The sequence below is a fragment of the Micropterus dolomieu genome, linkage group LG06 (assembly GCF_021292245.1).
Source record: "Micropterus dolomieu isolate WLL.071019.BEF.003 ecotype Adirondacks linkage group LG06, ASM2129224v1, whole genome shotgun sequence".
Classification (NCBI taxonomy): Eukaryota; Metazoa; Chordata; class Actinopteri; order Centrarchiformes; family Centrarchidae; genus Micropterus; species Micropterus dolomieu.
In genome coordinates, this window is record NC_060155.1 from 25,626,590 (window position 1) to 25,642,922 (window position 16,333).

Sequence of the window (16,333 nt, forward strand, 5' to 3'; positions counted from 1 at the left end):
GCTGAGGAGGCAGTTGAAGCCGTGAATGCTAAATGTTCGTCTCTGGAGAAGACCAAACACAGGCTGCAGAATGAGATTGAAGATCTCATGGTGGATGTAGAGAGGTCTAATGCTGCTGCTGCTGCTCTGGACAAGAAGCAAAGAAACTTTGACAAGGTTGAATTTAAATACATATGGCAATTTTGCTCTTTTAGATGAACAACAGCATACCCTTTGACCTCATGACCTTAAAACGTAAATATTTCAGATCATTTATCTAAAATGTGAACTGTCTCTCAGATTTTGGCAGAATGGAAACAGAAGTACGAGGAGTCTCAAACAGAGCTTGAGGGCGCTCAGAAGGAAGCTAGGTCTCTGAGCACTGAGCTCTTCAAACTGAAGAACTCCTATGAAGAATCTCTTGAACATCTGGAGACCATGAAAAGAGAGAACAAGAATCTGCAGGGTAAGGGTAGCAGCAGCATAAATTACAGAATTTGCTCTAATATCTAAACCATTATATGATAATGCAACTTTTTGTTTCTCAGAGGAAATATCTGATCTCACTGAGCAAATTAGTGAGGGTGGAAAGAATATTCATGAGCTTGAGAAGATTCGAAAACAGCTGGAACAAGAGAAGTCTGAGATTCAAACAGCCCTGGAGGAAGCAGAGGTATGTTCAAATTATATACTTGAACATGTTTTGGTAATTGATAGTAACTAGTCATTCATTTCATTTTCAATCTTTATTTCACCATAGGCCTCTCTGGAGCATGAGGAAGGGAAGATTCTGAGAGCCCAACTTGAGTTCAGCCAGGTTAAGGCTGAAATTGAGCGCAAGCTGGCCGAGAAAGATGAAGAGATGGAGCAAGCAAAGAGAAACCAACAGCGAACTGTGGATAATCTACAGAGCTCTCTTGAGGCAGAGACTCGCAGCAGGAATGAGGCGATCCGTTTGAAGAAGAAAATGGAGGGAGATCTCAATGAGATGGAGATCCAGCTTAGCCAGGCCAACAGGCAGGCTGCTGAGGCCCAGAAACAACTTAAATCTGTTCATGCTCATCTGAAGGTAAAAAAGGAGATGTACCTTTCATTTTTGCTAGCATCATTTATGTGGCATCTTTGTAATTGGAGGTGTTGAACATTTTCCAGGATACTCAGCTCCAGCTTGATGACTCTCTTCGAACCAATGATGATCTTAAAGAGAACATTGCCATCGTTGAGAGGCGCAACAGCCTGCTTCAGGCTGAAGTTGAGGAGCTCAGGTCTGCTCTGGAGCAAACTGAGAGAGGTCGCAAACTTGCTGAGCAAGAGCTGCTGGATGTTAGTGAGAGGGTGCAGCTACTGCACTCACAGGTAAGGTACAGTAATTATCTATACATTCTAGTCTGTTTTACATTCACTGTTTTCACAATGCAAATTCTACTCTTTCTATAAAACTAGAACACTGGCCTGATAAACCAGAAGAAGAAGCTGGAGGCTGATACAAACCAGCTTCAGACTGAAGTGGAGGAAGCGGTGCAGGAGTGCAGAAACGCTGAGGAAAAAGCCAAGAAGGCCATTACTGATGCTGCCATGATGGCAGAGGAGCTGAAGAAAGAGCAGGACACCAGCGCTCACCTGGAGCGTATGAAGAAAAACATGGAGCAAACTATCAAAGACCTGCAGCACCGTCTGGATGAAGCTGAACAGATCGCCTTGAAGGGAGGCAAGAAGCAGGTGCAGAAGCTCGAGGCCAGGGTGAGTATAAGTAGGGTCTTTGTATCATTTAAATATGTAAAATAAACAGCTGCTCTTAGTAAAGTACAGAGGTGTTGGCTCACCTTTGTTTTGACTGCATACTACTTCCTGCAGGTCAGGGAACTTGAAACCGAGGTGGAAAATGAACAAAAACATGCCAGTGATGCTGTAAAAGGAGTGAGAAAGTATGAAAGACGTGTAAAGGAGCTTACCTATCAGGTAACTATCAATCTATTTATGCTGTGCAAATTACATTCTGATTATCAAAATATATAGATCAAAATATATATACATTTTTAATTTATCTTGTTTTCACACGATTTAGACAGAAGAAGACCGAAAAAACCTAGCACGTCTTCAAGATCTGGTGGACAAGCTGCAGCTAAAGGTCAAATCCTACAAGAGAGCTTCAGAGGAGGCTGTAAGTACTGTGAAAAATCAAATGCCAAACTTGCATTTCACCAACGAAACTAAGCATTATATAATTGGATGTAACATGGTGTGTCTGTTCTACAGGAGGAACAGGCCAACAATAATCTCACCAAGTTCCGTAAGCTTCAACATGAGCTGGATGAAGCTGAAGAGAGAGCTGACATCGCTGAGTCCCAGGTCAACAAGTTGCGTGCCAAGAGTCGTGATGTGGGCTCAAAGGTCAGTAAACACATACTAGAAATTTAAAATGAGAAATCATCTGACACTTTGCTGCTTCCCCACGTAGAAAGAAATGTTACCTAGCATTGCAAATGATGATATACTGTGTAACAATAAAGCACTGGTTTTCCATTGAATGTACTACTACATTTAGAATACTTCTCTGAGGGATCTAAAGGGTGAATATATTATGGGGATGCTGGCTCAATCCATTAGAAACAAGGGTTGAAACAATACTACTTGACCCAAAAACAAATCAAACTTATGTTGTATTTTCTTTCTTTTGTTTCAGAAAGGACTTGATGGAGAGTGAAATTCCCTCACAAATTATCGTTTCTGAGGCACCTTGTTTATGTAATGGTGTTTCCCTAAACATGTTTTTGTTCAGTAGAATAAATGTATTATGCATCTGAAAGAGTTTGTTGACTTTTTATTGACAAAGGCTCTAGTGCAATGAAATGACTTATACAATAAAATTTAATTGAATTTAATAGTGGTTTATTATTAATGAGAACTCAACTTGACCCATTTTTTAAATGAAATAAATAAGAGAAATAATCTGGTATACTACATCCCAAACATTACAATAATGTAATTTAATGTGTACTGATTTGTTACTACAAACAATACACTGGAGTGACTATAAAATAATCCATGTTCATTTTCTACTCCTGTTATCATTAGTCAAGTGAACATGCTGTGCTTTACTGATCTCATTCATCTGATGTCACACAGTTACATGATCAGCAGAGTGGGTTCATGCATTCTATTCAAGTTTTTTATTAAAAAGGTAGTTAGTAACTACATCTTATATATGCTTCATTAGGCAATATTATTTGGAAACACTACATACTTACACCTTTATGCAGATGATACCAAATTATATCTGTCGATCAAGCCAGATAAAATCAGTTAGCTAAACTTCAAGCATGCCTTAATGATGTAAAAACCTGGGTGACCTGCAATTTTCTCATGTTAAACTCAGACATAAAGTTATTTTACTTGGTCCCAAACACACACACATTGTGTAAAGATATTATTGTCCTAGCGTACAGCACCCCCGTGAGGTATCTCTTAGTTATCTTTGATCAGCACATGTCCTTGAACTCCTACATTAAACAAACTCTAAGGATCACCTTTCCTCACCAACATAACATGGCAAAAATCAGACACATCCTGAAAAACTAGTCCACGCATTTGTTACTTCTAGGTTGGATTACTGCAGTTCCTTATTGTCAGGCTGCCTGAATAAGTCCCTTAAGACTCTCCAGCTAATCCAGAATGCTGCAGCACATGTACTGACAAGAACAAGGAAAATAAATCATGTTTCTCCTTCACTGGCTCCATGTAAAATCCAGGACAGAATTTAAAATCCTTCTGTTCACCAACAAAGCCCTTAATGGTCAGACACCATCAAATCTAAAGGAGCTCATAGTACCTTATTTTGCCACTAGAACACACTTGTACTTGTTGAGTCTCTCAAAGTAGAATGGGAGCCAGAGTTATCAAGCTCCTCTCCTGTGGAATCAGGTTGCAGTTTGGCTTTGTGAGGCAGACACCATCTCCACATTTAAGAGTAGGCTTAAGACTTTCCTCTTTGATAAAGCTCACTGAACAAAATTATAAACGCAAGACTTTTGTTTTTTCCCCCATTCATCATGAGTTGAACTCAAAGATCTAAGACTTTCTCTATATACACAAAAGGCCTATTTCTCTCAAATATTGTTCACAAATCTGTCAAAATCTGTGTTAGTCAGCACTTCTCCTTTGCCGAGATATTCCATCCATCTCACAGGTGTGGCATATTAAGATGCTGATCAGACAGCATGTGTAATATGGATCCTAATCAAGAAATAAGTAAAGAATTATAAAAAAAAGTTATAAAAACATTTGTATATGGTCAGACTTTTAAAAAATCGGAATTGGCCACTAGTTCTTTTCCAAAAGTTGAACATTTGGCAGTACCACACGAGGATTGGGTAGCTAGCATGAGCAATATAGATGACTACAGAATAGTAGTGGACGCACTGTTTGACAAGTAAAGTATGAGAAGTTTGTGCAGAGGCACCACAGGAAAAGGGCAAAGCACATACATTGGATATATAACATATTAAAACAAGAACATGACCAAGTGCTCCTTTAAAAGTGCCAAAATATAATTTTAAAAACTGCTGAGGTGTGTAATGATAAATGATAAAAAATAAATGTTTTATTGTTGTATTACTGCTATGCAAAGTAGTTACACCTGAAAAATAACTATCTATCCATTTAAAATATATTTTCATTAGACACAGATAATTGGACATCATCAAATGACCCAACTTTTGCTCGTTACATAAATTTAACTTAAATGTCCCCCCCGCCGCCATTTTGATATTATTACAGACAAAAACAATTTGAAACAACTAACCTTCATATCAGCAGTGGAGCTCAGTCTTTCTCTTGTAGGAAGCATCTTCATCAAAGCCAGACAAGGGAGGGTCATTTGGAACACAGCAAAGTGGTCTGACTTCTGGTGAATTCAGGGCCACAGTCCTCAATGAAAGACACCATTTCATCAATCAAAATAGGACATTGACAGTGAGAGTATATTATGGCTAAATTAAATCTTTATCAGTTTTCCAAATTAGCAGATTTTATAACATTATAGGCTTTGCATCCACAATAAGAGATGGTCAACAGTACCTTTCCATTATTTCGCCATGCCCTGATCATTGCCACACAGGACCTGAGTCCACACAGAGGTCCGCAGTCTGAATAAGTGGGGAGAAGACAAAGCAAGACAACAATCAACTCCTGGCCTCCGTCAGAGCTCAACATCCCCTTAGAAGTAACATTTCACAACAACAAAGAACACATACTAACAATAGCATTGCTGGCTCTAGTTTCAAACTTAAGTGAGGCAAGGTGCTTCACACCTTCCCTTGTGTGTTCATGTGATTGTAAAAGTCAAGGACTGTGGACAGCTGGGAATGAGACCTTTAATAGGCTGGTGAGCCTAGAATAGACTGAGGGATAAGTAAAGGAGATGAGATTTCTAGTGTGAAGGCAAGCAAGGACAAGACGTGGTGAGATGTGTTGTGATAGAAAGGAGGACAACTGAGGTTTCGGTTGCATTCCTGGCCACCATGCTTTGTAAACTTTCATTTGTAGCAGAGGGTTTCACTATAACTGGGTTTAAATTCTGTGTCAAGTCAGGAAAATCACATTACAGTACATGTTTCAGAAAGATCCTGGCTTCCGTTATTCTTGGTAGTTTCAGGTAGATTTGCATCATCGTTCTTCATAGTATGGCACACAATTGTTGTGTGCAATTTTTAAAATTAGTTCTGAATATAGATGTAATTAGCAGATTTGTATATGATACATTATCCAATATTACACATTTAGTACATACAGTACATCCTTGATTTCCTTTGGGGCGTATCACCTGCTGCTGCTGGTCAAAGAAAAAATTAAAACCTGCCCTGACTACCTGCGTCACAAGTTGTCCCCAAGCTGTCCTCTAAATCACCAAGCTCTCAAAGGCAGCCAGCAGGAATTTCACAAGTTATCTTTGTGTTCAAGGATAAAGAGAAGACAATGCCATGTCAACAGTAGCAGGCCAAGGGCACTCACAGCAGGCAACGTTTGGATGGAAGCCTGGAGTGTAGGTTACAATGATGTGAATTTGTTTCAGTACAGCACAGACATATGTTGTGTAGCCTATGTAGGTTTTTATTTAAAATGTTTTTTTCACAGAATTTATCCGTATATTTTGAAAATAAAAAAATGAATAAAACATAAATCTGATTTTAAAAATACAATTTCCAGAGCACACACTTAAGTTGATATTGTTTTAAAGAAAATATGTTTAATTATGATTTAAAACAAAGCAGCTTATTTATGCTATATCCTCTGTATCTTCTCTCAGTATAAAACAGCTGTCAATTAAACAATTGAAAAAAAATAAAACTTTAGTTTGATCTGATCTTGAACTGATCTGCTCCTCATAAACGATCATTTTTTTGTTAAAAGCAGTAAAACACAAAAATAATTAGCCTCGTACGTATGTCAAGATTTCTAATTTTCATTGTGAAAACATTTTACTTTTATGATAACTAATACTGCACATAATTCAAATACACTTATTATTTAAGTTAATATCTAACAGACTTTTACATCCTGTCAACCTGACTGTAACCTAACTGTAGCCAGTGATGATAACATTGGAAAACAAGAATATCTATATTTATCTATATGCATAGGCCAGGTGACTGTTTCACTAATGGCACGGCACATGTTAGGCTATAAATCATCACCTGACACCTTCATCATTTACACATCACATACTGTACAATTACAAACAGTACAGTACAATTATTCAGATTATTGTAGATATTACTAAGGACACCACAAGGACATGCAAGGTGTGCACAAAAACACACGTTTGCATACTTGATTATGTGACTATGAATGGCACAAAGCCATGTCAACATAAATTAATAATCACATAATGAATAAATAATGACACAGTTACTTTAATATATTATTATTATTATTATTATTATTATTATTATTCAGTTGCAGAATGCTGGTTGGAATAAACTGCTTCATGACTTTGTTACTACTAAACTGTGGTATCCTTTAGTGTCCGTCTTTCTGAAGGTACTGTGGGTCTTGCAGATGGCATCTGTTTTGGCATCCTAGGTTTCTACCACAGAAGTGAGCTCAGGTAGACTTCATAAACATAAACATGAGTTGAATTGCATAGTTTCTGAATTCTTATTGGTAAAGAAACAAAACACTGCCAACTGATCAGGGTGGGGGCATATATTTGTGAACAGTGGTGAGTGATAATAAAGGGATCTCACAGCTGCGACCTTGGCCTTGTCTTGCCTCTCTGTAGACAACAGCTGTAGCTCTCTATCCTCTCTCTAGAAATGTATTTCACACACTATCACTTGACAGACTATTGTTGAACTTCATATCTTGAAATATTTAATGTCCCATAAATCCTGCTTGCCTGCAAGCCTACTTAGTTTAGAGTATAGGCACATGATAAAACATGTCTTCCATATTTAAGACACATTATCATAAAGCACAGTGCATCAGTCTTCTTAGCAACAAATGACAATTAATATAATTATTCCATGTTATTTGTTTCCTACTGAGATTTTCAGTTCCAAGAAAAGAAAGGATTTGTGCCTAATTAGTGCAGCATTAGGTGTAGTAGGTCCTATTATGTGTTGATCATGTATTGATCCAGATGAATAATTAACTGTAGAACTAACTGTCAGAACTGATTTAAAATTAGCATCAAGTGTTGTTGGAAAGGGATTTTCTACTTTCTTTCCTATAATCATGCCCTTAAGCGTTTTGTCAAAGGTTTATGTAGTTTACTCAACAAAATAGAAACTTTAAATAGTAACATTTCCAGCATTACATTTTAACTTAATTTTTCTATCATTATTATTATTATTATTATTATTATTACAAAACTACTTCATATTACTCGGTGGAACACAAGATAATTACTTGATAGATGGCAGCCTGTCACTGCTTCCCCACCTCCTGCCTTCCCCCTTCATGTCTCATCTGTCGTATTAGTCTGTTGTTCACAAGATGAGAGCAACAAATAGCAACACAAGGCTCTACCAAATTTGGAAAATGCTTTTTGTGATAGGCAACCTGGATGCCATTTCTATGATATTCATCCCCATATTTGGTTAACTAACAACCTTTATTAATGGAGAGGCAGCCTGGTGTCAGCCACTGGATCCATCATTTCACTTAACAAAGGTTGACGGTCAAAGGTAAGAAAAACATCCACTCATGTGAGAAACTGCTATGCTACTATGTCAGTGACCATTTTGAAAAGTGTTTGTTTAAGATGTTGAAAAAAATCTTGGCTACATATAGACAGTCTATTTTAATAAATATCTTTTAATTGTCAAACTTTATTTGCCTTAGTTAAATAATGTCATAATTTGGTTTGCTTCTGTCTACTAAATATAAATAGCACAGATCCCAATTTCCTGTGGAGTGAAACAAATCAGGTAAAATTCACAGCTGCACTACATTTTTCTTTATTATGGAGCACAACAACAGTTAACCCAATTATTATCTCAATATTTATTAAGTGCTGGTTTTCCAGTGGATAACACTGTGGCCTCACAGCAAGAAGGTCCTGGGTTCAAACCCTTGTCGTACCGGTGTGGAGTTTGCATGTTCTCCCCGTGTCTGCATGGGTTTCCTCCGGGTGTTTCCCCCACCATCACAAACATGTCAGGTTCTTCAGTCAGTGCTACTGACCAGTGACACTGTTAGAGATCTGGAGTTGGTCCTTGGGCGCTGCACAGCGACTGCTCACTGCTCCCTTGAGGGGTGGGTTAAATGCGGAGAATGAATTTTGCTACTTGTATGTGAAAATAACAGTGCAATAAAGTACCTTTCTAATTCTAATTTGTATTTTTATGTCAGCTTTTCTGATTCTGCCATTTTGGGGCTTTTGTTATTGCATATCAAAAGGCCTGAGACATACAATTTTCCCTCATGTAAAGGACTTTTGCATGTCTTTATAACTCTAATGTTAGAGAAACATGCATTTAAGCTTATTGATTTCTGCATCTGTATAAATAATACAGGTATGTTAACAATGCAATGATTATAAATTATTATTGTGTTTTGTATGGGGATATAGAAAACGTTTCATTATGTCTAATGAATTCTTTAATTATGTCAGTTTTACTAAACAGTTGTCATGTGTGTGTTTTCCTTGGTTGGAATCGGTCATATACAGAAATCACAGGCCATAACATTTGATTTTTTCTTTAGAGGTTGAAAAATGGGTGATGCTGCCATGGCAGAGTTTGGCCCCGCTGCTCCTTTTCTGCGGAAGTCAGATAAGGAGCGTCTAGAAGCTCAAACCCGTATATTTGACATGAAGAAGGAGTGTTTTGTTCCTGACCCCGAGGTTGAGTACGTCAAGGCATCCATCACCAGTCGTGACGGTGACAAAGTCACTGTTCAGACTGAATTTGGGAAGGTATGAACAACATATTAATTGAGTTCAGTTCAAATCCAAGTTTCTACTTTGTCTAAGAATGCGCTATCCCTTTCTGCAGACTGTCACAGTGAAGGAGTGTGATATACACCCTCAGAACCCGCCAAAGTTTGATAAAATTGAAGACATGGCGATGTTCACCTTCCTCCATGAGCCTGCTGTGTTGTTTAACCTCAAAGAGCGTTATGCAGCATGGATGATCTATGTAAGACAATAAAACCGTATCTTCATTATTAATTATACATTAATAATTCATTATTAACTGATAAAGCAAATCAGTTAATAAGCAACATACTGTACTTATGACTAAAAAACACATTATGCTATCTTCCTAACATCTGTAACCCTTCTAATGCTGTGACAGACCTACTCCGGGCTCTTCTGTGTGACTGTCAACCCCTACAAGTGGCTGCCAGTCTACAACCAAGAAGTGGTTGTTGCCTATAGAGGAAAGAAGAGGAGTGAAGCTCCTCCTCACATCTTCTCCATCTCTGACAATGGCTACCAGTACATGCTGTCAGGTACATAATCTGTTTAGCCTTCATCTTGGTAAAATATTAAACTCTGACATCATTGTCTTTTTTACTGATAATTTGATAATTTCTCTTGCTGACAGACCGAGAAAATCAGTCAATCCTTATCACGTAAGTCACGCAGCCAACAGAAACCTCTTTGGTAGTTAAGAGTTATATATCTTAATATATATATCTGCCTAAATCTTTCTATATCTCTTCTGCTCAGAGGAGAATCCGGTGCTGGAAAGACTGTCAATACCAAGCGTGTCATTCAGTACTTTGCCAGCATCGCTGCTGTCCCGAGTGGGAAGAAAGATCAAGCTGCTGAGAAAAAGGTTTGTATCACACAGATATTTTTAATATGGTACAACCAGAAGATCAATGGTAAGTCAAGAGAGTTTGAAAGCTTCTCCAAAATTGGCAGTAAACCTGAAGTTGTGTCTTTATTTAACAAACTCAGGGTACCCTGGAGGATCAAATCATTCAGGCTAACCCTGCTCTGGAGGCCTTTGGAAATGCGAAGACCATCAGGAATGACAACTCCTCCAGATTTGTGAGTTTCTTTGTGACTGCAGTGAGGCTACTTGATAATCAATAATTGACTGAGAGTCACTTTACTTTATATTAGAAATATAACTGAACACTACTTTCCCTCATAGGGTAAATTCATTAGAATTCATTTTGACAACCGTGGAAAGCTGGCTTCTGCTGACATCGAGACTTGTAAGTAAAACTAAATCTATCCATGCATCCACTCCTGTCCTTTATAGGGTTGCATGGTGCTGGAGCCAATCCCAGTGTTTTTTTATTGTGATATTTTAGACTGAAACACAATGACTTAACATATATTGTACCCTTTACAGACCTTCTGGAAAAGTCCCGTGTGACCTATCAGCTCAAAGCTGAGAGGGACTACCACATTTTCTACCAGATTTTGTCTCAGGCAAAGCCTGAACTTCTGGGTAAGTGTAAAATGTACATATATTGTACATAATATATTACATTATGTATTACTGTGCTGTATCATTTTCTATTTTGTAAATATTTTTTTTTTAGAGATGTTGCTTATCACCAACAACCCCTATGACTACGCCTTCATCTCCCAAGGAGAGACAACAGTAGCCTCCATCAATGATTCAGAGGAGCTGATGGCCACTGATGTCAGCTGATTCTTTGATTTACAACAAAAAACAGTTTTTAATCCAAACATTTTTTTTTTCAACAAAATAAGGAAATACTAGACTTGCATTTTGTGATTTAATTCAGGATGCCTTTGATGTGCTGGGCTTCACTCAAGAAGAGAAGAACAGCATTTACAAGCTGACTGGTGCCATCATGCACTATGGTAACATGAAGTTTAAGCAGAAGCAGCGAGAGGAGCAGGCCGAGGCTGATGGCACTGAAGGTACAAGAGACTGTTATATGTAGATGTGCATTATGAATATGATTATTATTATATGTGACTTGGTACAATTCAGATCCAGCATTTGTAACATTTATAAGGAGTCTAAATCCAACTGGGATTATGAAAAAGGCATACTAAGCAAAGACATGTCAGGGACCGCATTTAGATTTGCATTAGGTTGTGTCCTGGTTTGTATGTTATACATAATTACTTTGTACGTCAATTGATAAAATAACACCTCTCAACTGTGTTTTTACATACCAGTATACTAAACTCACCAGTGTTTTAACAGTCATGCAAAAGATCCCACCTTTATCAAGGTTTTAATGTTCAGTTTTTTCTGAAAATGTTTTAGAGAATTGTTAACTTTATGGTATTTATGGAGAATGTAGTTAGTGGTGATGTTTAACTGTATTGTAATAGAAACAGATGTGAGTTTAAAGCAATACAATTCAAATTTTAGAGATAATTTTTTGCATGACGGTTGTATTAGACTGTAGGTTGTATTAGGTGTCCCTAAGTAACCTAAGCAAGTGAGTGTATATCTATATTCAAGGAGCCACCCTTTTTCTTCTTTCTCTATCTATCAATTAATTAATTTTCATAAACTGGTTTGTCACCAGATCATAACTTAAGTGTGACAAAGAACACTGTAGAGAAAGACAGAAAAGCTGAGAGAGCATGCTCAATGTCAGGATGAAGTGTCAGAAACTTATGTAATGTATATGTGACTTATGTATATCTTCACTTTCTCAGATGCTGACAAAGTAGCTTATCTGATGGGCCTGAACTCTGCTGACCTTATCAAAGGTCTCTGTCACCCAAGAGTTAAAGTAGGAAATGAGTGGGTCACCAAGGGACAAAACGTTGCTCAGGTAATTGAAGTGAACCTTTTGAGGATAGTTTGATTTAATAAAAAGTTCAGTTTCAAAGAAATTACTAATTATTTTCTCCCCAAGGTGTACTATGCTGTTGGTGCACTGTCTAAGGCAGTGTATGAGAAGATGTTCCTGTGGATGGTAATGAGAATTAACCAATCCCTGGACACCAAACAGCCTCGCCAATACTTCATTGGTGTTCTGGACATTGCTGGATTTGAGATCTTTGATGTGAGTTTGGAATGAAATCTAAAATTCATAAACATTTGTAACATTTCTGCTTATCCTTAGCATTTTCATGCCAATCTATCAAGTCAATTTTTATTTACCTATCAATATTATTACAGTTCAACACCTTTGAGCAGCTGTGCATCAACTTCACCAATGAAAAACTGCAACAGTTTTTCAACCACCACATGTTTGTGCTGGAGCAGGAAGAGTACAAGAAAGAGGGCATTGAATGGACTTTCATAGATTTTGGGATGGACTTGCAGGCCTGTATAGACCTGATTGAAAAGGTGAGTATTTCATTTTAGTTAGGCAAATTAGCCTAAATATGTGATTAAGTTACAAAATGACAAAAAATCGTTATATTCTCCTCAGCCCATGGGTATCATGTCCATCCTTGAAGAGGAGTGTATGTTCCCCAAAGCCTCTGATGCCACCTTTAAAGCTAAGCTCTATGACAACCATCTGGGGAAATCAAACAACTTCCAGAAGCCCAGAGTTATCAAAGGGAGACCAGAGGCCCATTTCTCCCTGGTTCACTATGCTGGAACTGTTGATTATAATATCAACAACTGGCTGGTGAAGAACAAAGATCCTCTGAATGAGACTGTGGTTGGACTTTTCCAAAAATCTACCCTTAAGCTTTTAGGCATACTTTTTGCCGGATATGCAGGAGCTGATTCAGGTATGTTGACACTCACTAGTAAAATCATGTAAATGAATTAGGACTTACAGTATTAGAACAACAATAGCATGATTAACATCTCAATACAGATTCAGTTTTACACCTTTTGTGCAGTTTTCTGTCGACTAAATTTGACAGTGATTTTTATTTAGCTCAGGAGTCTGGTGGGAAGGGGAAAGGTGGTGGCAGCAAGAAGAAAGGTTCATCCTTCCAAACTGTATCAGCCTTGCACAGGGTAAGAGACTTGTCTATATCATTCACATGTTTCAAATAAGGATTTTGGGTCTAAGCTAGAAGGCGTCATATGTAAGTGTAAGGCTATTGGAATTATAGCATAGATGAAAAGAGGATCTAAGCTTACCAAGAAATGATTATTCACCAACAGCACCCACTGAAAATTATAACACAATCTTTTTAAAGAAGTTAGTGTCAAACACAATGAATACATACAATTTATTTAAAGCTATTATTTTTTTTAAACTTGCAGGAGAACCTGAACAAGCTGATGACCAACTTGAGGTCTACTCACCCTCACTTTGTACGCTGCATCATCCCCAATGAGACCAAGACTCCTGGGGCCATGGAGAATCCTCTGGTGATGCACCAGCTGCGCTGTAACGGTGTGCTGGAAGGAATCAGGATCTGCAGAAAGGGCTTCCCCAACAGGATCCTCTATGGAGATTTCAAACAGAGGTTTGCATGGGATGAATAAACCCAAATCTAAAACTATAAATGAGAATGATTATCTTTTCAGAATTTTTGTAGTGTCTTATACAATATTTTCACAACAAGCAAAACATTTTATCTTTTCTATTTGTGTCAAAGATACCGTATTTTAAACCCTAATGCCATTCCTGAGGGACAGTTCATTGACAACAAGAAGGCTGCCGAGAAACTGTTGGGTTCTCTGGATATTGACCACAGCCAGTACAAACTGGGGCACACTAAGGTCCGAATTTTCAATGTTGATTAAGAGAAAATACATTTTGTATATGTGATTACTGACTATCTGATACTTCCCTATAAAAAGGTGTTCTTTAAAGCTGGACTGCTGGGCCAGCTAGAGGAGATGCGAGATGACCGCCTAGCACTAATTATCACTGGCATCCAAGCCCGGTCTCGTGGTCTTCTGGCAAGAATTGAATTCCAGAAGATTGTTGAACGCAGGTACCTGTTCACTGCATGGCTCAACTCTGTTAGTCAAGTCAAGTTCGTTTATTCACAAAGCCCAAATTCACAGATCACAAATTTTCCTCAAGAGGCTTCACAATTTGCACAGCATACAAGACCACGTATCCTTAGACCCTTAATTCTGTAAAGGTACCAAACAGTAAATCTGCATGTAAACAATGTAAACATTGCAATTAGCATCAAATTGATAAAGGGCATATTAAAAAGGAATTTTTTACCAGTCAGGTTAAAACTGGATTTTCCCTTCTGGAGCAGGCTTTAAAGACAATAATAATCTGTTTTCCACAGGGATGCACTACTTGTGATCCAGTGGAACATCCGTGCCTTCATGGGGGTCAAGAATTGGCCCTGGATGAAGATGTACTTCAAGATTAAACCTCTGTTGAAGTCAGCAGAGACTGAAAAGGAGATGGCCAACATGAAGGAAGAGTTTGCCAAACTCAAAGAAGCTTACGCAAAGTCTGAGGCTCGTAGAAAGGAACTAGAGGAAAAAATGGTCACTCTACTCCAAGAGAAGAATGACCTGCAGCTCCAAGTTCAATCTGTATGTTTGCCTGTCAGGATTACACATAATATTAAAATCAAACAAAGTCTGCCAGTGTTTAATCATGTGGCTTTTCAATAATAACAGGAGCAAGATAATCTTTGTGATGCTGAAGAAAGATGCGAGGGGCTGATTAAGAGCAAGATTCAGCTTGAGGCAAAAATCAAAGAGCTGACGGAAAGGCTGGAGGATGAGGAGGAGATGAATGCTGAACTGACCGGTAAGAAGAGGAAGCTGGAGGATGAGTGCTCGGAGCTCAAGAAAGACATTGATGACTTAGAGTTAACTCTGGCTAAAGTGGAGAAAGAGAAGCATGCCACTGAGAACAAGGTACCACAAATCCTAATAACTGTGAAATTACTCTGTGTATCCACAATAACATCACATTAAAGTCCTTGCTAAAAAAAATCCACTGTCCATAGGTGAAGAACCTGACTGAAGAAATGGCAGCTCTGGATGAAATCATTGCTAAGTTGACCAAGGAAAAGAAAGCCTTACAGGAAGCTCATCAGCAAACACTGGATGATCTGCAGAGTGAAGAAGACAAAGTCAACACTCTGACCAAGGCCAAGGCTAAGCTGGAGCAGCAAGTGGATGATGTAAGAGTTTAGTAGATCAGGTGGATTTGTATATAGCAAATAATAAATAATAACTGAAAACCAAAAGTTGCCTTTTATGGCCCACAGCTCGAAGGGTCCCTTGAGCAAGAGAAGAAAGTGCGTATGGACCTTGAGAGAGCAAAGCGGAAGCTTGAAGGAGACCTAAAGTTAGCCCAAGAAAGTATCATGGACCTGGAAAATGACAAGCAGCAACTCGAAGAGAGGCTGAAAAAGTAATGTGAAAATTGTACTCGTAAAACAGAAATAGATTCAAGTTTTTGTGTCAGCCTCTCATTTAAAACCTTATTTTTATCCACAGGAAAGATTTTGAAATTAGTCAACTCAGTGGCAAAATAGAAGACGAACAGGCAATGAGTGCCCAGCTCCATAAAAAATTAAAGGAGTTGCAGGTAATGTTAAATAAGATGAAGATTTCATTTGCTTTGCACAAATGTGACATTTAGCTAATGTAACAGGCTTTTAATGCAAACATTCATTTTTATTTTTGTCCAGGCCCGCATTGAGGAGCTGGAGGAAGAGCTTGAGGCAGAGCGAGCTGCCCGAGCCAAGGTGGAGAAGCAGAGAGCAGACTTGGCCAGAGAGCTGGAGGAGATCAGCGAGAGGCTGGAGGAGGCTGGTGGAGCAACATCTGCCCAGATTGAGATGAACAAGAAGAGGGAGGCTGAGTTCCAGAAACTCCGCAGAGACCTCGAAGAGGCCACTCTGCAGCATGAAGCCACTGCTGCCACGCTCAGGAAGAAACAAGCTGACAGTGTTGCTGACCTGGGAGAGCAGATTGACAACCTGCAGAGAGTCAAGCAGAAACTGGAGAAGGAGAAGAGTGAGCTCAGGCTGGAGCTGGATGATGTGGTC

At 38.5% G+C, this 16,333-nt stretch overlaps 1 protein-coding gene and 1 pseudogene across 1 annotated transcript in view; both read left to right on the forward strand.

Annotated features, from left to right (window-relative positions):
* LOC123972963 (myosin-7-like) overlaps nt 1-2,699 on the forward strand; it is an 11,122-nt gene extending 8,423 nt beyond the window's left edge. Inside the window, exons 31-37 of the mRNA XM_046052746.1 lie at nt 740-1,048; nt 1,132-1,335; nt 1,423-1,719; nt 1,834-1,938; nt 2,045-2,140; nt 2,236-2,370; nt 2,663-2,699. Coding sequence (XP_045908702.1) covers nt 740-1,048; nt 1,132-1,335; nt 1,423-1,719; nt 1,834-1,938; nt 2,045-2,140; nt 2,236-2,370; nt 2,663-2,683 — 1,167 coding nt within the window. The 3' untranslated portion in view covers nt 2,684-2,699. The remainder of the gene's footprint in view (nt 1-739; nt 1,049-1,131; nt 1,336-1,422; nt 1,720-1,833; nt 1,939-2,044; nt 2,141-2,235; nt 2,371-2,662) is intronic.
* Nucleotides 2,700-9,196: 6,497 nt separating this feature from the next.
* On the forward strand, nt 9,197-15,697 carry LOC123972823 (annotated as a pseudogene).
* The last annotated feature ends 636 nt before the right edge of the window (nt 15,698-16,333 follow it).